Genomic DNA, 22,136 nt, shown 5'->3' with positions numbered 1-22,136 from the left:
AAAGACCAGTCGAAAATGTAGAATAACATTTTCACGCACAAGGCTTTGTTTTCGAGAAAATTCACTTTCTACAATTTGGGCGCCAACGTAAGTAGAAATATCGAAGCTTGGTCAGACGCGACATTAAAATTCGATTATTACGAGAAAAAAGCATCCAGCGAACAAAATTTATTCTCTACTTCTTCAACTAATACTCTTTCATAGAATTACCACCTTTTTGGTTGCATTGTGATTATGATTAATGCGATTTAATCCGCGTCCGATCAGTCCGCGATATTTCTACTGAATTTTCGACATCAGTTTTTTCAAAAAACAAAGCCTCGTACGAAAAAATGTTATTCCACATTTTCGACTTATTTTTTCACGTAAAACTTTTTACACCCGTTTCGATTATACTACGATCGCATTTTGTATCCGTTTCAAGAGAGCTACGTACGTCTTTTTTTTTCTACGGACGTATTTTATTATGAAAAATTAAAGATTATCTTCTCTGTAGTTTGATGTTGATCGTAACGACAGAATACGTAAATATGTTATCGAAGTGAACTGCGGATAATATCAGTTTAACGCGTAATGAAGTACATCGGAGAATTTCGAATGCTAAAAGCTTTCCATCCATGGACGCAGTATTTTTAATCCGCCGGTTTTATTGAAAGCGACGGAGTCGGAAAACATACATCGAGGTATATTTAAAGAGAGAAAATGGATGCCATCTCGTTTCGTTCGTCGTTAAAAGCGAACTGGTCAATATCATCTTTTTTTACAATATCTGTCCTAGACTGGCTCGTTCCGGATCGCAAGCGAAAAAGAGTCGATTTCAAAAAAAGAAATCCGTACTCGCGTGATTTGCAATCCTCATTTTCCCAGAGAATCGGTTATTCTGCAAGAGTGAGCAGACGTCCGATCTCGTAATCGACCTGAAACGCGTTACACTTTTTTGTCGCCAAAGGTAGAAACGAAACGTCGAAATGTTTAAAACGAAAGTCGCGCATAAACGTATCCCAGTTTACGACCATCCGTTTTACGACGATTCGCACTTACGATGCTTTTCAATTATATTCCCTGCACCCGTTCTTGTAACACGTCGTCAACGAGAAATCACAAATCTATAATATATCGAGGAAATTTCAAGAAATATTATCTTTATTTTTAGTTTCGTCCAAAATTTATGTTTCGCGAGACCAGTTCGTTAAGTTTTAAGTTTGTACATTTTTTTAGGAGTTGATTCCCGGGTGGAAGCGTCGCGATGGCGGTACGAAATGAAAAATAAATTCTGTAGAATGATTCTGTACGGTCGCAGCGATTCGCAAGGCAGTCGGTATCTGCCAACCGAACCCATAAATGCCTCTGTCTGCGGTATTTCCTATGGGTCGTAGCTCAGTCACGTAGTAACGTAACGTGTATCGTTTACGTGTCCCGCGGTATTTGTTCTTCTATTTCTCGAACCGCTCGTGCTATGTACATTTAGGCCATTATCCGTGGAACCGGATGCATCGCATACGCGTGGATCGTGCATAGTGTACGATGCCCAGGAGAGTTGGTTCGTTTTCAGCGGTGTACCGGCGCGCGCGACGCGATGCGAAACAATGCTTTTTAATCGCGCGGCCATTTTAAATTGAATATCGACTCGCCTCGGCTGGCTACACTTTCGAACCGCTTGATGTAACCGATTCGACGCAAAGTGCTGGATTAGAGACGTTTCCACTAACGTTGATATTAATGCTAGAACTATCTGCAATTATGGTGTATTTATTTGTACCAAAAAATTGAAACGATGGGTACAATGCAATGGAAATAAATGAAAACTAGGGTAAACTTGTAACAATTTTTATTAGGAATCGCGAATTCTAGCGTTAATTGTGGAATGTGTTTTTAAATACGATCGTGAATTATACTTTGCGTATAAGTTGTAAATTCGCGCTACGCGGAACAAGGTCGGAATGAACATTTTCTTTAAATATCTCTTTTTTTTTTAAATCTGTTTTTCTTCTTTATGTAGAATATGAATTTTTATTATTCTATGAAACGATAGTTACAGAATAATTGACAGAAATTAATCAAAAACGTTCCTTTATTATATTAACACTAGAATTACCGACAATTATGGTGTATTTATTTGTACCAAAGAAATTAAAACGATGGGTACAATGCAATGGAAATAAATGAAAACTAGGGTAAACTTGTAACAATTTTTATTAGGAATCGCGAATTCTAGCGTTAATTCTGGAACGTGTTTTTAAATACGATCGTGAATTATACTTTGCGTATAAGTTGTAAATTCGCGCTACGCGGAACAAGGTCGGAAAGGACATTTTCTTTAAATATCTCTTTTTTTTTTTAAATCTATTTTTTTTCTTTATATAGAATATGAATTTTTATTATTGTATAAAACGATAGTTACAGAATAATTATCAGAAATTAATCAAAAACGTTCCTTTATTATATTAACACTAGAATTACCGACAATTATGGTGTATTTATTTGTACCAAAGAAATTAAAACGATGGGTACAATGCGATGGAAATAAATGAAAACTAGGGTAAACTTGTAACAATTTTTATTAGGAATCACGAATTCTAGCGTTAATTCTGGAACGTGTTTTTAAATACGATCGTGAATTATACTTTGCGTATAAGTTGTAAATTCGCGCTACGCGGAACAAGGTCGGAAAGGACATTTTCTTTAAATATCTCTTTTTTTTTTTAAATCTATTTTTTTTCTTTATATAGAATATGAATTTTTATTATTGTATAAAACGATAGTTACAGAATAATTGACAGAAATTAATCAAAAACGTTCCTTTATTATATTAACACTAGAATTACCGACAATTATGGTGTATTTATTTGTACCAAAGAAATTAAAACGATGGGTACAATGCGATGGAAATAAATGAAAACCAGGGTAAATTTGTAACAATTTATGCTATTAATCACGAATTCCAGCGTTAATTCTGGAACGTGTTTTTAAACGAGAGTATCGTGAATCATACAAGGTCGGAATTGTACGCTTAAATACGGCCCTGTTACCATAAATCGGTGATTAATTTAGAAATCGTTCCCGTGGCTGGACTTTCCCTGTATCCGAGGGGAAGAACGAACCCGCGGAATATTTTTGTCTCTTCTATACTCGGTGTTTCGGCCGCTGGAGGGGGCAGTACGTGTCCTGCGGGCCAAAAGTAAGTGAAAAGTAAAACGAGAAAGGCAGAAAAGAAAAACGAGGACGCCGAGAGTACAAGGCTCGCCCAGGGCAATAATAATATCGGAAAGGTCGAGCTTATACTGCGGCGAGGTTTTCCCGATAGTTCGAACGGGTAGCGGCGGTGGGCGGTGAGGGGGAGGGGCGGGAGGGACTTTCTGCCAAAGTTGCGAAGCTTTAAAGCGAGGGCTTTAACGGGGCTTCGCGCCTGGCGCGACTCTTCCCTCCGGTGGAAGTCGTGTGGGGAAAGAGTAAGAAGGAAAGGGGGGTTGGAAGGGGAACGGAAAGGAAATGATAGGTAGGGAGAAGAATGCCCGGGAAAGTAAGTTCGGCACGAGATATACTGACCTCCCGCGTTCCCTTCCGCGTTGGAAGTTCATTTTCGGCGGTCTCGAGTGTCTGCGTTCCCGCGGAACTTTTATTATCCGCGTGTTTGACTTCCCCGATCGAGAGAGTCCAGCCGGAAGAATCGCTCGGGATCGACGGTGTTAATGTTCGGGGGTTGGGAGCGAAAACTCTTACGGAGTTTGGTGACTTTGCACGTGATCCGCCGACTGATTCCCTAAAGAACGCCCACGTCGAGGGACGGCGACACCAGTTTGGCTTTATCGCTTTATTAACCTCGGGACGATTTCATTTGCTCGGTAAAAAGCGTATTATGATCGACGATCTATCTCTTATTTTGTTTACTTCGTCTTACTTGTTAACGCCTTCGCCTGATACAATTGCACTTTTTACGCGATCTTATTTAACTTTGTTGAGTAAGAGAATGGACGAAAAGTTTGTATGATTCTAAACGTGCAAATAGGCAGTTATTTTATGATAGGAATTATCTTCGTTACATAATAAATTTTACGCTGCAACTTATAACCTATTCCCATAAAAAGCTAAACAAACGCTATTTAAGACTAAACTTACAGGCACTTTACGTGATCAGTCTTTCTTCTTCTTTTTCACGAGGCAACATACTTCTAATTTTTGCAATATTTTTGTATGACTTTTGTGAGACGAAGAGTGGAAATTAAAAAATTGCCTCTTCATTTAACCCTTAAGTGGACTCTCAATCTCAACCGAATTATTTTACTTAATGTTAATTTTGATCAAATGGGTACATGGAAATCAACTTTCCCTTAAGGTATTTGAAAAATAATGAACTAATGGAGGATTATATAAATTTTCAAATTGACACATTTACTCCAACACGGAAAGTCGAATCGACATAAAACGAAAACTATTTCAAAGGGGAATCCTTGCCACTTCCGACAGTGGCTCAATTATAGATAAAACTTGCTTGTGTGTAATTCTTGGTGTGAACAAACATTTTGTTAAGTACGCTGATATTATGTAGACAAGCCTAATTTGACAAGCCGTACATTGTACATAAAGTACAATAATTTTTCAAAATACAACATAATACATCGAAAATGCTCCGTTCGGTTGTTCGTGTTTAAAATTATGCCTAAATTATAAAACAAAATCAACGAATACAATTTAACGTTAACTATCAAACAATTATATGCTTTTAAGATTTGAAAGGAAGTTGCATTTCACAATGCCTGAAAAGAAGTAACCCAATTTAACATTTATAACGTTTCACTATTTCCCAAAAGTTTTTCTTACACGAATTTGAAAATACCCTGTTTCACGATAGAAAATTAGAACAAAGATTGTCGTAAGATCAAAAAGTGTAAAAAATATCAGCGGTTCGAAAAGAAGGTACCGAAGCATGATGGAGTACGACGCGAACGAATGGGGGCTCGGAACTTTTGCATCTCCGGTGCGCTTACGGCCGTATTTTTCCGAGAATTTCTAGGATTATCTTAGAACGTTGCAATGATCGTATAAATTTGACAGGTGACAGCGTCGGATGATGCACGGTCGAGGAAGCTCCTCTCGGGTACGATGTCTTTCGGAAGTAGGCGAAGATTTCGATCACGTCGAAAGGTAATGGTCAGTAAATAACAAATGACTGCGTCTGGCCAGGGGGGAACAGTCGTCATCCTTCATCGGAGTAATAGCTCGAGATGTTCGAAGTTTTGTAAGCGGGCCAACGAAGGTGCCCAGCGTGTCTCCCATCCTCATTCAAGCAACACGGAAGCAAAACTTTAGCCACCGAACCTTCTGTTCTAATTTCCTCGAATGATAAATCGGTAACAGATTCCCGCGTAGGGCTACAATCTTTCTTTTCTCTCTGTCAGGCAACGAAAAATAATTCTATTCGTATTGACTCGAGTATTCGATGATATAAATTATATCGTTCCATGATAAAAATTATGTTTTCCATCGAATAAACGCTTAATCTGCACGGGACAGGAACCGGTCGACGTGTACCGGGAGGCGACGAGTAAAATCGTCTTGGTGTCCTTCACTGTGGAACAGCGCGGAAGAATGACGTTCCAGACGGTTAGAATATGGCGCCACGGCGTCGGTCGACGTCGCGTTTCCTCTCTCTTCTCGAGCAATAGGTTTCGTAATCCCATCCGTTACGTAACATTCTGAGTAGCGATTTCGCCTGCAAGGGTCAAATCCGATTCCGCCTCGAATTCATGCTGGATCCTCAATCGAACCACGTCCGTCGAACAGCATAGCATTCGCTGCATTTTCGATCGACCTCGTTATCGTTGATGAAGAACAAATATCGAATGTACAAGGTATACCCTAACGCGTGGGACCCGATTCAACGGTCCATCGGGGACACAAAAACAACGAACACGGTTCGTGTAAACACGTGCTTTATTTGATCTCGAGTTATAGCTGTTCTTAACGAACGATAGAATTTCTCTAACATTTTTTGCTCGCGAGATAAAATATTTATTTCGAGCACACGAAGACAACGTACGAGACAGATAGTTTGATAAAAGAAAGAAAGTGGAATCTTTATCTATCAGGAAGAAGCTACGACAGATATTATAATCATAGAACCACGGATGCTAAGCGTGTTATTTTAAGCTGTTAAAATTTCACGAAGCTTCATTAACGTTGTTTCGAGAAAAACTGTTTTAAAGTTTTCTATAGCTACACTTTGTCGCAGCAGACCCTCTTCTTCAAACTCTCGTAACTTTGTCAATTTGTCGAATTTCGGTATAAACTTTTACTGGGGCATTCTTAAAACTATAGATTGTATGAAAACGAAATGAAAAAGTATTAACTTTTTTTTTCGTCCCGTAAAACGTGAAACCTCCCTTAATTGGAATAACCCGGCTGACGGGTCGAAAAATAAGGTCATTCTTGCAATTTGCTTTCAGTTCCGTAATTTGTCCTTACCGGAAATTATTAACGCGAAACAAATTTAATTCTTCAAAGAATAATATAGATAAAGAAGGAATAAAATATGTATATTTTACGTTATTTGTCTCAGCTTTAATAACAAGAAACGAGAAAAAGCCGAAATTAAATGATAAATAATATATCTCAGAATATACCGTGAATATTTAAAGCCAATATATTTATTAAATTTCGTAAAACACGGTTTCGATATAAATGCGTTCAAACCTTCTGGATCGTGTGCTCGAACAATCTGATACGCTCTCGCAAATGGTCGTTATAACTAACGAAGGTATTAACAGCTTCGTTATATTTCGGAATTTCGAAGCGAATTCTTAGGAATTTATTTTTGAATTGTAGTTTTTTAAAAAATGAGAAAGGTAGGTTTTCGTTTTGTTTCGTCTTTATTTAACATTTAATAATAATTTCGTTATTAAAATCAGCGATATGAGGCTCCTGTGAAATTTCAATCGCCAAACCGTTTTATTTGCATCCATGGTCGGGCCAGAAGCTATTTGAGAAATAGCGATGCCGCAAGGACCTTAATTTAGGCGTTGTGGTTTCGCGGTAAATGAACACGGACAAAGTGCCCTTTCAAATTCAAGGTCCTTGGGTCGTGCACGTCAACCCCTCCAATCACTTTCGTCGTCCCTTCTGAACTCCCGTGTCACGATAAACGTGTATACCTGCTAACGTATTTGGATCCTAAAGGACGTACTTACGTTAACGTTTTGAACATCCTTACGGGACCCGGACGTCCGTGAATTTAACCGCTGACTTCGCCAGAGATACGACGTTCCCTCGATGCACACTAATGGATTTCGAAAAGTTTAATCTGTACTTGGGACATCGTATGCATTAGCGACGTGCTTGTATCGTAAACTTGGTTACTCTTACCTGGCAACTTCGGACGCCGATACTGCCTGAATACGCGTGGAATATCGTTATCAGAGCACGACGATCCCCCGATGGACGTTTCTTTAAACGGTTATATCTCGAACAGGAAGACGATTGATCACTTAAGAACGCTATTAGAAAACCAAATACAAAAGAAAATTTCTAAACGCGTTTACGCAATTATTGAAAGAACCCACCGGATACGAACAATTAATTGCTTCGTTAATTTAACCGAGTGAGATCACAGTGATTAATGGGAACGTAGATCGGGCCATTGCCGCGACAATTTTCCTGTTAAGAGAATTCCCAGCGCTTCTAGCGCATTAAGCGATTTTCAAATATTCCAAATGGCCGCGTAAATCGTTAAACGCCAGGAAACTTTCGCGTCGAGGGAAAGAAGATTCGCGCGTTGGATTCAAGATTTAACGAGTTCTCGAACAACTCGTGTTACGAGCGCGGAACCAGCCGGAAGGTGTCTAAAAACGTCGAGAGAACAGATAGAAACTTCCCGTGGTCGTGATTTTGTATGGCGTTGTAATGGAAAAAAGGTTCGAACGTCGGGCGAACGGTATCGAAAACAATGGCCGTCCTGCACGGGATCTCTTGAATATTTTTCTCGGAGACGGCGAGCAGATTTTGTGGTCGACGATGCAGTGACACTTTTTTGCTTTCAACGATGCATCGTCGCGCGAGAGCGTTGATGAAATTGGCGAACGAAACGGTTGCAAGCTCCGATTGCACCCCGCGGTGTTGGCGCACGAATCTGTTTACCGACTCTATTTACGGGGCCAGGAACCGTGTAAACCATCCTGCTAATAGAATATGCCCATATTCTGGTCCCGTAGGAAACACGAGGGTTCAGAACTCGTAACGAGTAACCCCCGGGTTTCCCGTTTTCCGCGATTTTCCCCCTCGCGCGCCGACGAGCCCGACAACGCCGGCTATTCCGTGCAATCTGCGCGCTTCTGACCGAAACCGTTGAGTTATTTGCCAGTTTCCAGCTAGTTATTGAGAGGATATTCCAAGCGAAACGTGATTCGCGAATTACAATACACGCGCTGTTGTTGAATAACAGCGTTGAACGAGGAACGGCGATGTTTCGAGAATTACAATCGTTCCACAAGAATCGTTGATCCGATATTCTCGTTTCAAAGGGTCAAGATATAGTCTGTTACATTTTGTGGACACAGTTGCACCTCACTCTGAAGAGAAAGAGCAACGAAATCTATTTATTATCATTTGTATCTTGTAAAATCAAAAATAGCCTCATTTGAGTTTGTTTATATTATTCAACTTTCGATTAAGAGACTTGGGAAAAATGTAAGCCAGTTAATCGTTCCACAAGAATCGTTTACCCGATATTCTAGCTCGTTTCAAAGGGTCAAGATACAGTCTGCTACATTTTGTGGACACAGTTGTGCCTCACTCTGAAGAGAAAGAGCAAAGAAATTTATTTATTGTCATTTGTATCTTGTAAAATCAAAAATAGCCTCATTCGAGTTTGTTTATATTATTCAACTTTCGATTAAGAGTCTTGGGAAAACTGTAAGCCAGTTAATCGTTCCACAAGAATCGTTTATCCGATATTCTGGCTCGTTTCAAAGGGTCAAAATACAATCTGTTACATTTTGTGGACACAGTTATGCCTCACTCTGAAGAGAAAGAGCTGAGGGGGCTAGGGGGTAATATAATAACCCAACGAAGCTACCCCACGATTATTATCATTTATTATCAACGCGAGTGATGGTGGTGTGGGGCGCACGCAGCCACACGTAGGTTAAGCTAAATTACTTTTGCTATGCTCTGCGATACGCGTCTTCATCAGACTGCGTAACCGACTGAGTCTAACAGACTGAGCCCTCTTTCTTAAAACCCTACTCCCTATACAGGGTGGGGCAGTAACTATTAGCACCTCAGATATCTTGGAAACTATAAGTTTCACAGAAATGTTTGCTAAAGTAAATTGCACAGTACGAAGGGCGCTATTGGGTGGCGATAATAGTTTTTTTGCAGGTGGAGGTACTTCGGACATTTGAAGGTCACATCCATTTTTTTAAATGGATCGGTATGTTTTTGCTTCCGTATCACGATAGAGGATCTTAAAATGAGTTCAACGACCTATTACACAAGGTCATTGAAGGTCATAGAATTTGCACCGTCACAAATTTTATCCGTATCACGATAGTCTTCACCAAGAATTGCATGGGAACGACTTCATGAATCGCGTTGAGTTTTGTCGATGGGCTATACGTCAGATTCAAAACAATGAGCTTTTTTTTAATACCGTCTTATTTACTGATGAAGCAACATTCACAAATCACGGGAATGTTAATTTGCATAACATGCATTTATGGGCAGCGGAAAATCCACATTGGCTGCGACAGGTTCAACATCAAAAACAATGGTCTGTGAATGTATGGTGCGGTATCATAGGTGATCAAATTATTGGACCTTATTTTATCAATGGAAATTTGAATGGCAACGTCTATGCTAATTTTATTAAGGATACATTAGGTCTTTTGTTAGAAGAGTTACCTTTATTTACACGATAAACCATGTGGTATCAACATGATGGATGCCCAGCACATTATTCATCGATTGCGCGAAGGGAATTCGATGAAAAATTTCGAAATCGTTGGATTGGACGCGGCGGTCCAATATCGTGGCCAGCTCGTTCACCAGACATAACACCTTTAGATTTCTTTCTGTGGGGAACACTCAAAGAGAAAGTGTACAAAGAAGTACCAACTACATCTCACGATATGCAACAGCGAATTATTGCAGCCTGTGCATCAATAAGTTCTGACGCTGTAAGACTTGCAAGTCAATCAATCGTAAAAAGAATCCAACGGTGCATTGACAGTGATGGTCATCATTTCGAACACCTACTATAAACATGTTTCATTTACTACCAAAATCGTAAGTATTATCGCCTTTCTCTACTTTCTATGACCTTCAATGACCTTGTGTAATAGGTCGTTGAACTCGTTTTAAGATCCTCTATCGTGATACGGAAGCAAAAACATACCGATCCATTTAAAAAAATGGATGTGACCTTCAAATGTCCGAAGTACCTCCACCTGCAAAAGAACTATTATCGCCACCCAATAGCGCCCTTCGTACTGTGCAATTTACTTTAGCAAACATTTCTGTGAAACTTATAGTTTCGAAGATATCTGAGGTGCTAATAGTTACTGCCCCACCCTGTATACACTCCTTACCCCAATAGACAAAGGGAGAGAAAAAGAGATAGGACAGAAAGACGGAAAAACGAAACTCGAAAATATCTAGTGTAGGAAAAGTTTAGTTAGAGTGAAAGAGGTCCGAGGCCCAGGCGAAACCTTGAAGGAAAACAGGCGCCTCGTATGGCTCTGGTCGCCAAGTGTTTACCAGGACGACCAGACTCGCACGAGACCCTGGGAAAATGGAAAAATAGAAAGCTTAAAACTAACCTTTCATTCCATTCCCATTCATACTCTGGCAAGGACGTAGTGGCTATACAATGGCCGCTACAGAGCAAAGAAATCTATTTATTGTCATTTGTATCTTGTAAAATCAAAAATAACCTCATTCGAGTTTGTTTATATTATTCAACTTTCGATTAAGAGACTTGGACAAAATGTAAGCCAGTTAATCGTTCCACAAGAATCGTTTACCCGATATTCTAGCTCGTTTCAAAGGGTCAAGATACAGTCTGTTACATTTTGTGGACACAGCAGTGGCTCACTCTGAAGAGAAAAAGCAAAGAAATTTATTTATTGTCATTTGTATCTTGTAAAATCAAAAATAGCCTCATTTAAGTTTATTTATATTATTCAACTTTCGATTAAGAGACTTGGACAAAATGTAAGCCAGTTAATCGTTCCACAAGAATCGTTTATCCGATATTCTAGCTCGTTTCAAAGGGTCAAGATACAGTCTGTTACATTTTGTGGACACAGTTGCACCTCACTCTGAAGAGAAAGAGCAACGAAATCTATTTATTGTCATTCGTATCTTGTAAAATCAATAACAGTCGTATTCGAGTTTGTTTATATTAATCAGCTTTCAATTAAGAGACTTGGACAAAATGTAAACCACCTCGATTAGAAAGTAAATTCTATTATGGAAGTAGCGAATCGGAATATATTTAATAATGTTATACAATTTATGAACTACAATAACGAAATGTGATTTTTTCTGTAAATTTTCCATATTTTTGGGATTTGTTCGACGATACTAAAGCCATATGTATTTTCAGAATTTTGTTCGTTTCGCCATAACTCGAAAACGGCTCAACATATTCAGATGAAACGTTTTAGCCATCGTCCGCGTACAGAGAGTACGCTTCTTTATATCGATTTTTTTAAACCGATAAGCGAGCAAACGAAACCACGGGGCAAAGCTAATACGCACAGAAAATAAATATAAAATATTTCCGCGATGAACTTATTTTGCTGAGAAAGGTAAACAGCCCACAAAACTGCAGTGTTACGTTTTTTAAAAGTAATACAAACACGACAAAAATTGTACAAAACAGACTTGTTTATTTAATATGTCCATAGTCTAGTTTATTTTCTACACCTTTTATTGCTCGCTTCTCTCGTGTGTTCGCCACTGGTTCTCTATTCGGTAATAACGAGCAAATTATAGGAGCATTCTGCCACGATAGTAATTCCAATCAATATTCTGATACTACTTCTTCGTGATAAAGTTATTTGGATCATTCGATTATCTGTAAAAAGTGAAATAACATATGATTTGGATTTATTAAACGCCAAGTTATTCGTTCGATGCTACTTGTCCAGTCTAATGAGATCGTTTCGTATTATATCAAATTAGTCAAACGCGGCCGATATTCAATTATCCATACCCATTAACCCGAACCATTGATTTTAATACAATTAGCGAACGGCAGCGAAGCGAATATCCGTGCGAAATTTCATTTCGCGCGTTGTTCGAACAAATTTTCGCCGCGCGTTCGGCTCGGAGTTTGCGTTTAATGATTTTTTTTTTTTTTTTTTTTAAATCGGGCGCAAATCGGCCAACGAGAATCGTAACTCGAAAGAAAGTCAGCAGAAAGACCGGGCCGGAAATTAATTCGAGGAAACGCTGAATGCGCGCGGGTGGAAGCATCGCTCGTTGGTAAAACGGAAATGTTGAGATTCCGTGCGAGGAGCAAAAAGAATCCTGGGCCAGCAATCGCATAAATAGCCCCGAGTTCAGGCGTCTACCGTGGTCGAACGCCGTGGAATGAAACGGTTGAAAGGAGCAGACCCTTCGGCTGTGCTCGAACTGAATTCAATGCCGAAATCGACGATACGAACCACTTCGAAAGAATCGACGTCGTAGTTTCGAGCCAACTACGGCTTCGAATGGAAACTACAGGAACTGGTTGGAAAACTCCGTCGTGAAACAAGAAGAGGGTAACAATGGGGCATTTTGTAAAGCGTGTTCGTTCGATCGTCTTACAACCGTTCCAACGACATTAAATTAATCAAAAATGTCTCTTTATTTCCTTTCTGAAACGTTTTTAATACGACTCGTTAACGTGCCCGACTTTTCTCGATTCGAACGAACATTTTTATAACTCTAATATTTTTTATAATTCTACAAAACTATCCCCAACAACGCTAGTTACAGGATAAATATCGTTTACAGAATTAGAATATCTGTTCCTTTATTTATTTTAGAAAATAGTTTTAACACGTTGTTTGCCAGTCTAAAATCCTAAAATTGTTTACGAGATCTAAACTTTGATTTTAGTCAATTGCAAACTACATAACTTAAAACTTGTCGTAGTACTTGATTTCGCAAATTCACTAAAATTTACGAGGCATATTCAAATTTATTTTCTTTGACATTTTAACTTAAGAATTAATTGTTTTGTGACAGTTAAAGTGTTAATACGACTATTAATGTGTCCGAATTTATTCGATTCGAACGAACAGTTTTTTGAAATATTTCTTTGTTAAAAATCGGTTATTCTTCTCTATTTAGAATATGAATTTTTATGATTGTACGAACTACCCCCAACAATGATTCGTTGCAGAATAAATATCAGCTACTAGAATAAATATCATCTAATTAGAATATCTATTATCGAACGATGGACGCAAAACGGCATTAAATCAATCAAAAACGTTCCATTATTTGTTTTCTACAACATTTTTAATACAACTCGTTAACGTGATCGACTTTACTCGATTCGAACGAACATTTTCTTGAAATATTTCTCTGTCAAAAATCTGTTTTTCTTCTTTATGTAGAATATAAATTTTTATAATTCTACGAAACTATCCCCAGCAACGTTACAGAATAAATATGATCCAGAGAATTGGAATATCTATTATCGAGCGACGATACGAAACAGACTGAACGCCTTAGTTTACGTGCAGGTTTCAAGGGTTCAATTACGCTTCCTTATCTGTGTGATGCATTCCTTTGAAATTATATCCCGCATGTAAATCAGAGAGCCGAAGCATCTAGGGTTTTCGCCTCGCGTGTCAGCGCGGAATACGTAAACCAGTCGGCGTTACGCCATTATTTTGCTCCCCTATTTCCTCGTCTCGCGACACGACACGGCACGGCACATCAGCCTTTCCGTTGTTCCTTTGATTACTCGAAACCTCTTTTATTTTTTCGCCCCCGCCATTTTCTAGGCTGACTCTGAATGCACCGGGGTGGGTAAACGGCAGGGTGCCTCGATCTAAACGTATCGCGGACCCTGCTTTCGCTCGACTTCATATTTACGTGATCAAATCGCTGGACGTACCCGTATTTCTGATAACAGAGCGATTAGGAACGCGTAAATGAATATGTAGAGCATGCAAAAACCAAACCATTTTATTTTTTTTTACCACCGGTACCTTCTGTGTACATTCGACTCAATGACTCGGACAATCGAATAACAAACATGGCAACTATAAAAATCGAAAGTTTCATCAAGTTTTATCGGAAATTACTCGTGGGTTATTTCTTTCTTTTTATATTCGAAATTTTTAACTACTTAACGATTAACTATTACCTCAAACAGACTTTATTGAAAAGAAAGAATAATCAACGAAAACTGATGAGTCCCTTGTAGGAATTATTTAACTTTTATATCACACGTCTTTATCGTATATTTCTTTTCAAAACGTTCTGAGATCAAGACAACAAATTCTACTATCTTCAAAGGCCACATCCAAACGTCAACCAGTCGCACGTTTGCCCGATTATAACCAATATAATTTTATTTATACAGCGTGAAATGACATGAATGTCGATAAAGAAAATTTTCTAATGGTTTACAACAAGCCTACAAGTTTCTGTTGTTTCTCAGATTACACGAGAGCTCCTTTATCGTTTGGTCTTTGTCATTGGCAGAGTGGACCCTGCTTTCGATCAACTTAAAATTTACGAGATTATAAACGAGACCATTTTATTTTCTTGCCTCAACACCTTCTGTATATTTGACTCAACGACTCGAACAATCGAATAACAAATATTGGAAAAGCCCATATTTAAATCGAAGATCAACCCTTTTCCTTGTTCCTCCTCTTACTCGAGAGCACCTTTACTTTTTCGCCTCCCCTGCCGTTTCAGGGCCGATTCTAAATGCACTGGCGCGGGTAAACGATACGGAGCCACGGTCGAAAGGTATCGTCGGCTGTGCTTTCGGCCAAACTTGGAATCTACGGGGCAGATCAAATAACTGAACGTACGTGCCGCGACTGGTAGGTACGAAATTTGGAGAATCACCAAACGGCAGAAGGGATTGCGGCGGGTCGGTGCAGCAGGGGGAAACGTTTGTTTAAAATAGTTGCTGTTTATCGCCGAGGCGCCGTGAAATTCTTGAAAATTTTCCCCGGATTTTCCCGGGATTTTCCCCGCCCTCGAGAGGCCGTATTTAAATCGACGGCACCGGTACATGTACCCACCGTGGCGGCAGATACTCGCGGATATAAATTCGAATTTGAATAAATTTGAATAAACTGCGAGGCGGGGAAGAATATTTTTTTTCGCGATGCTACCTGCTTCCTCGGACAGAGGAGGCCCGTGGAAGACCCGCGTTTGACGGATCGACCACGGAGGAGCGTTGAAAGCAAACTTATTTACCCGGCTACGTCCGACGTTTCGTCTTTGAAACGCGTCGGAGTCGAACGTGTTCGAGGATCTTGGTATTTTCTGGCAGAGAGACGCCCAATGGTCCGTTCCATTGTCGTTTTTGCAGGATGCGTCGACGCTTACAGGTTTCCCATTTACCGGAGACCTCAAATCGGTTCCCGTTAAATCGTCCTTCCCGAAAGTAACGAGCCACCGTGATCGTTACGAGGGCTGCGATCGGGCGACGGTAAATTAATTTCACGACAACCGGCTCGGCGGTTCGTTATCGACTGCCAATCCCTTTGACGCGTTCCTTCGAAGTGCGCATCGATACCGTTTGGATATCATCCCGACGATTTCCAACAATTTCGCATGTACCTCGTAACAATATCAATTTCTGCACGAGCGAAATCCCATTTGCCCCGACATACAATGGGAAATTTTATCGAGCGCTGTTCTGTTTCATCCTTGTGCGGGTCCTGCGCCAACCGACCGACGCCCCCGTCGTTTTTCCGCCATTGCCACCCACTATCGTGGGATTATGTTAATGGCGACTCTCTCATCTCCGCGATTGACGAAATCCTGGTTAATGGCAAATCGAGTGATTCATATAAATCTAGCGACCACTCGGGGACCAAGGAGATAGTGCTCACAGATAGCATCGATAGAAATAGTTGCATGGAATCGTTGCTTACTCCAGAGACCACCTTTTCTAACATCGTTTTTGTTTCAATCAAAATGCATTGGAAATTGGATAATAGAACGAGTCACGGATTTTGTGCGTACAGATTGAAAAAGAAATATTTTAATACGAGGGATTTGAAAATCATAACGTCAAAGAAGACTCCGGAGACCACTTTTTGTAACACCAGTTTGGATTCGCGTATCGAACCAGCACAGTTTTCGTTTAAATCAAAATATTGAAAATCGAATAACAGAACGAGTTTCGGATTTAATGCTTACAAATTGAAAGAGAAATGTTTTAATACGACGAGTTTGAAAATCATAACGTCAAAGAAGACTCCGGAGACCACTTTTTGTAACGCTAGTTTGGGCTCGCGTATTGAACCAGCGTAGTTTTTGTTTAAATCAAAATATTGGAAATCGAATAACAGAACGAGTTTCGGATTTAATGCTTACAAATTGAAAGAGAAATGTTTTAATACGAGGGGTTTGAAAATCATAGCATTGAAAGAAGTAATGGTCAGCCAAAAATGGCACTTTATTGATTTTTCTGATTTTCGCGACCAGGTGGAAACTCGAATAGCGTTGGCTTTCAATTACTTTGTAGCAAACCAAACGCGAGCGACGCTCGACGCCTGCGAACATTATCGTTTGTTTAATCCGACCGGCGTTGAAGTTTCATTTACGCTGAAATTACAGTGCCGCAGTGACACAGTGGCGAACGAAGTAAACGTCATCGAAACGGATACAGGACGATCGAACTTCAAAGCCGGGTAATGTATGGCAGAGAATCGTGTGATATCGTTAGGAAATGTTATTCTACTTGTTTGTGTATAATTCTAGGTGTGGGCAAACGTTTTGTTGAGTACGGTGATTCCGCGTTGTATTTAAAATATAAAATACCAGGGATATTGTATAAACAGGCATAATTTAAATCTCACTTATTTTCAACTAAATATATTAGCTCGTTTCATATGTGATCATGCTGAACTTGGAGCAATATTTTAAACATATGGACCGTTTATTTTGAAAGTGGTGTAAGTCCTTTTTTAAAAAAAATGAGATATGACGTGATTTATGCTTAATTTAGTGTAAACTTTTTGTTTATAACTAGTTAGTATTTAGTATCTTAAAAGATGCTAATGCTTTGTTCAATTTAAAATTTGCCGGTAAAAGAAATTACGTAACCATTGATTATGAAAGTGGTGTAAGTCCAATTTCCATATTTATGTTATTGCATATAGTGATACGTGTACTGGGCAAAATCAAAATTTACAAATGGCGTTGATGTGGTTGAGGGTTGTCCAGACTTTAGAAAATAACATTGAAGTAATTGATCATAAATTTTTAATCTCCGAACATTCGTATCTTCCAAACGATGCAGATTTTGGTATCATAGAAATGGCATTACGAAAAAAGAATTTCCTGGACACACCACAGGATTATTATGACGTTATAAACCAATGTAGACGACATAATAAATTTATTTTACATGAAATGAAACGAGAGAATTTCGTTTCGACAAAAAATCTACAAAACGCAATTAAAAAACAGATAAGAAGAAACACTAATGGAGGAAAAGTAAATTGGTTGCAAATATGTTGGATGAGATTTTGCAAAACTGCACCGTATACTATTTTATATAAAACATCAATGGAGGACACAGAATTTAAGACTCTAAATATATCACCTACATGTCGGGGAAGACCGCTAAAATTTGAAAAAATCGCCCTGGCGCCTTTGTATCACGATACCAAGCCTATTACATACGAAAAATATAAGGTATTAACTTATATACCTCCTGTGCATCATGAATATTTCAAAACACTGCCACATGAAGAGCATAAATAATTAATAATACCAATATCTTGTGTTAAGCTTAACAATATACAAATATAATTAACGTTCAAAATAAAAAATGCTAATCCTATTTTATTTCTTGTTATTATTTATAAACAAATTTGGATTAATATGAGATATATTTTAAGTGATATTTGTTATTTCAAAATTGAAATTAAATGATATTTACAATTGACTAATTATGAAAGTGGTGTAAGTCCATTTGCAGCCTGGAAATTGTACATTATTTTAGTTAAATTCGCCTAAAAGAAATTTATATAATTAAATTACATATTGATAAATTAGTACAAACATTCCCAGACTTCACATAGTTAACCTATATTTTTTAATTGTCAGATCTGCTAACATTCAATTTTCTCGAAACAAAAGTAAATGGACTTGCACCACTTTCAAAATAAACGGTCCATATAATGGAATTTTATGAAAAACAGCAAAATTATTAAATCGTTGATACTAAACTTCTTTGATTTTCTATTAAAATGTAGTTCTACGCTTTTCATCAAAACATTGACATTTTCAAATTGTTTACTCACTAATGAGCCTGGAGATTGTTGTATTTTATTTCGTTTTATTATATGCTAGCAAAAATGTGAGATATCCAAATTTCGAGCTTAGACACAATTTCTATTCGTTTCAAATTTTTATGTACTCTTGATGATAGTCTAAAATTTCAGAAATTCCCTGAATTGACAAACTTTGTCTGTTTTCTATTAAATTACAAATTTTGTCCTCGTCAGTATCAGAATATCGAACCGCACGAACTTATAGAATGACCTAATATTTTGATAGAAAGTGTTCAATTGTAGTACAATCAAAAAGAGAGTAAAAATATTCTATATATATATTTACTTGCATATCGAGCGTTCACAATATTTTTTACAAGGAAAAATATCGCAAATTATATGCGTTATCATGAAAGTAGGTCTCATTATTTTTAGTACGATTGTTTATATTTTCATTGTGTTCTATTCCAAAATATTCCACACATATATTTACTTGTATTTCGAGCGTTCATAATACTTTCTGCAAAGAGAAATAACGCAAATTATATGGGTTCCCAGACCATCGAAGTATGTCTCATTATTTTTAATATGATTCTTTATATTTTAATAGCGTTCTAACAATTACAGTACAACCAAAACAGGAAGTGAAAAATTCTACGTAAAAAACCAGTCGAAAATGTAAAATAACATTTTCACACAAGAGGCTTTGTTTTCGAGAAAATTCACTTTTTACAAGTAGGACGCCAACGTAAGTAGAAATATCGAGGTATGGTCAGGCGCGACATTAAAATTCGATTATCTCGAAAACAAAGCATCGAACGAACAAAGTTTATTCTCTACATTTTCAACTAACATTCTTCCATAGAATCACCAACTTCTCGATTGTATCATAATTATAGGGAATGCGATTTAATACGCGTCTGACCAGTCCGCGATATTTCTACTGGCTGGAACGAAAATCGCACTTCATTCTACAAATACCCAATGAATTTTCAACATCAGTTTTTTCAAAAAACAAACCCTCGCACGAAAAATATTATTCTACATTTTCGACTCATATTTTTCACGTAGAATTTTTCACCCTCTTTTGGATTATACTATGATCGCTGGAATACGTTTTATATCCGTTTGATAAGAGCTACGTACGTTTTTTTTTCTACGAACGCATTTTATTTTCAAAAATTAATTATCTTTGTAGCTTGAAGTAGATCATCATGGCAGAGTACACAAAAATAGATTACCGGATTGAACTGCGGATAATATTAGTTTAACGCGTAATTTTAGAATCGTTTCAAAATACAACGCGAACTTGTTGGACGCCATACGAAAGCTTTAACCTTCCTATTCATTCTGCATCTCGAAAACCGGAGTACTTAAAAACTGTTCATATCATTTCGTTCGATAGAAAGTATTCTGCCAGGGATCGTCAACTTATCTAATTTTAAAACCGAACGAGGACTCGGTCCATTTAACGATTCAGTTCTAGATAGTTTAAAGCGAAAGTTAATTCCTTGAATCCCTCTCGCGCGTTCAAATTGAAGGTCAATGGGACCAAAGGCGAAAACAACGGCGAACATGCCATAGGAGGAAGCCTCGCGTTCCCCGAATTATTAGTTCGCGAACTATTTGCATTAACGAGGAGATCAAAGAGGATGGCGTCGGTGCTCCTATCTCGGGTAACGTGGTATTTCATGAACGTTAACCGTGATTGTGCACTACGACCATACATAATACCATGACGCATTGCTACTACCGAAAGTTCACCCTTAATCAAATACTTATTAGAATTACCTGTGTCTACGGTGCTCGCGAGCAACAACTTTCGGGTCCACTCGAGACGGAACTTCCGTCGTTGCAGGCACGGGGCGGCCGCCTAACCTCGTTTTCGACCCAAAGCTCCAAGATTCTCCATATTCATCCGACTCGCTTTGATTCCGAGAAACACAGTCAGTACTACGCGTTTCCGTGGAATCTTGCCCCATTTGCATTCCGTCATCGCGATTCTGCTATTTATCGTTGCGTTTCAAGCATTGTACAAAGATCTTTTCCTTTCTGGTGATTTTTACTCGCAACTCGGACTGTGGAAATTTACTTTCGAGACTCGTCTTGAACTTAAATTTCGCTAGCTTTAATCCTACGAAGGCTTTCAACATTTAAAACTGAGACATCTTTATTATAACCTTAATTCTGCATAAGATATTCCATCGTTTCTATACTGTAATTGTGTTTACGCTTCTTGCAATGACCAGTCTGACTCACTATTCCGGAGAACAAATCTATTTTTTTTCGTGGTCATTCCTCGTACAAATTTGAACAAAATTAAATACTGTACGTTTGAAAAATCATTTGGAATTAAATCGTACATTAACACTAGGCTTACGGACACTCGTTGCGCATATTTTTATTATAATTCGCTACGTTGACGGTTGCATTAAAATGCAGTATTTTTCTTTTAATTATTAACAATAATAAATAAAATCATTTGAAATTAAATCGTACATTAACACTAGGCTTACGGACACTCGTTGCGCATATTTTTATTATAATTCGCTACGTTGACTGTTGCATTAAAATGCAGTATTTTTCTTTTAATTATTAACAATTATTTAAATATATTAATAATAAAAATTTAATTTAATTTAATTGTTAATAAATAATATTTATGAGTCCTATAACGTTAAGTTTAGAATCTGAATGCGTCAAATTGACGCGTACCGTAAACCTAGTATTAAGAGGTTAATTGAGAAAATTCTTATATGGTGTAAGTAATATAAATATGTATAGAATTAATATAAAAAGCGTAGATTTCGATAGTATTCAGAGGATAATTCCTCTAATAGCGTTTCCTTTATTTGCTTCAGGTGGTTCGAGCCTGGCAAGCGTAGTCGCTGGAAGCAAGCCGACGAATCCTTTCAATAAACCCGAGTTCGACGACATCACGCCACGAAATGTCACCGCCATCGTTGGACAAACATCAGAATTGAGCTGCTTCGTAAAGTATCTTGGGGACAGAGTGGTGAGTAACGCCTGCACGACTTTTTATTCCACGAATGAAATTTTTGGGAACTGCTGTTTATCGAATTTCTGGGATGCTCGACGCGACTCTGTTCGAATCCATTGCTCTATGAATGTTTACGAATAAGAAATTTATATTCTAATTATTCTAAATTCTGTGGAGGGACATTTCCTCGAGCGTTGGTCGAAAAATTGTGGAAAAATTTCGTCCCCGTTAGTATGTTTTTAACATCGTTCCCGCGCCAAGTCGTTTACTCGAAATGAAATAATCAGGAACTCCTCGACTGAATACGAACGTAAAAGGACCGCGACGTTTTCTGTACGCGCGGTCTTCATAACGGTAAGCGCGTTCAAGATTTCCATTTAATCAGACTGGGGAAGTTCAGGCCGTTTCTTGTCGGTCATTGTAAACTCGCTATTGCAAAAACTTGCCCTACGTTTTTATCGCGTACCGAGTTCCCTGCCCGCTGCAACACTCCGTTTCTCTATTCAGAAACCTCGAAGAAGTCGACTTTTCACTCGTTGATTGCACGAGACGTCCGCGCTGTCACCAAAGAAATTGCGTAAGTTTCCTCGTTCGCAATGGTCCGCGGGTTACAACGATCTCAGTTTACCGTTTACTCGCGAGAACATCCAGAGTCTCGATAT

General features: G+C 38.4%; 1 protein-coding gene across 4 annotated transcripts in view; it reads left to right on the top strand.

Moving 5' to 3' along the window:
- Nucleotides 1–22,136, top strand: part of LOC143343927 (zwei Ig domain protein zig-8) — a 249,188-nt gene that overhangs the window by 77,155 nt on the left and 149,897 nt on the right. For all 4 annotated transcript variants that reach the window (XM_076769335.1, XM_076769334.1, XM_076769333.1 and 1 more), the window contains exon 3: nucleotides 21,335–21,489. In XM_076769335.1, coding sequence (XP_076625450.1) covers nucleotides 21,335–21,489 — 155 coding nt within the window. The remainder of the gene's footprint in view (nucleotides 1–21,334; nucleotides 21,490–22,136) is intronic.

This window comes from Colletes latitarsis, chromosome 7 (assembly GCF_051014445.1).
Source record: "Colletes latitarsis isolate SP2378_abdomen chromosome 7, iyColLati1, whole genome shotgun sequence".
NCBI lineage: Eukaryota > Metazoa > Arthropoda > Insecta > Hymenoptera > Colletidae > Colletes > Colletes latitarsis.
This window is presented reverse-complemented; position numbering and strand designations above follow the sequence as displayed.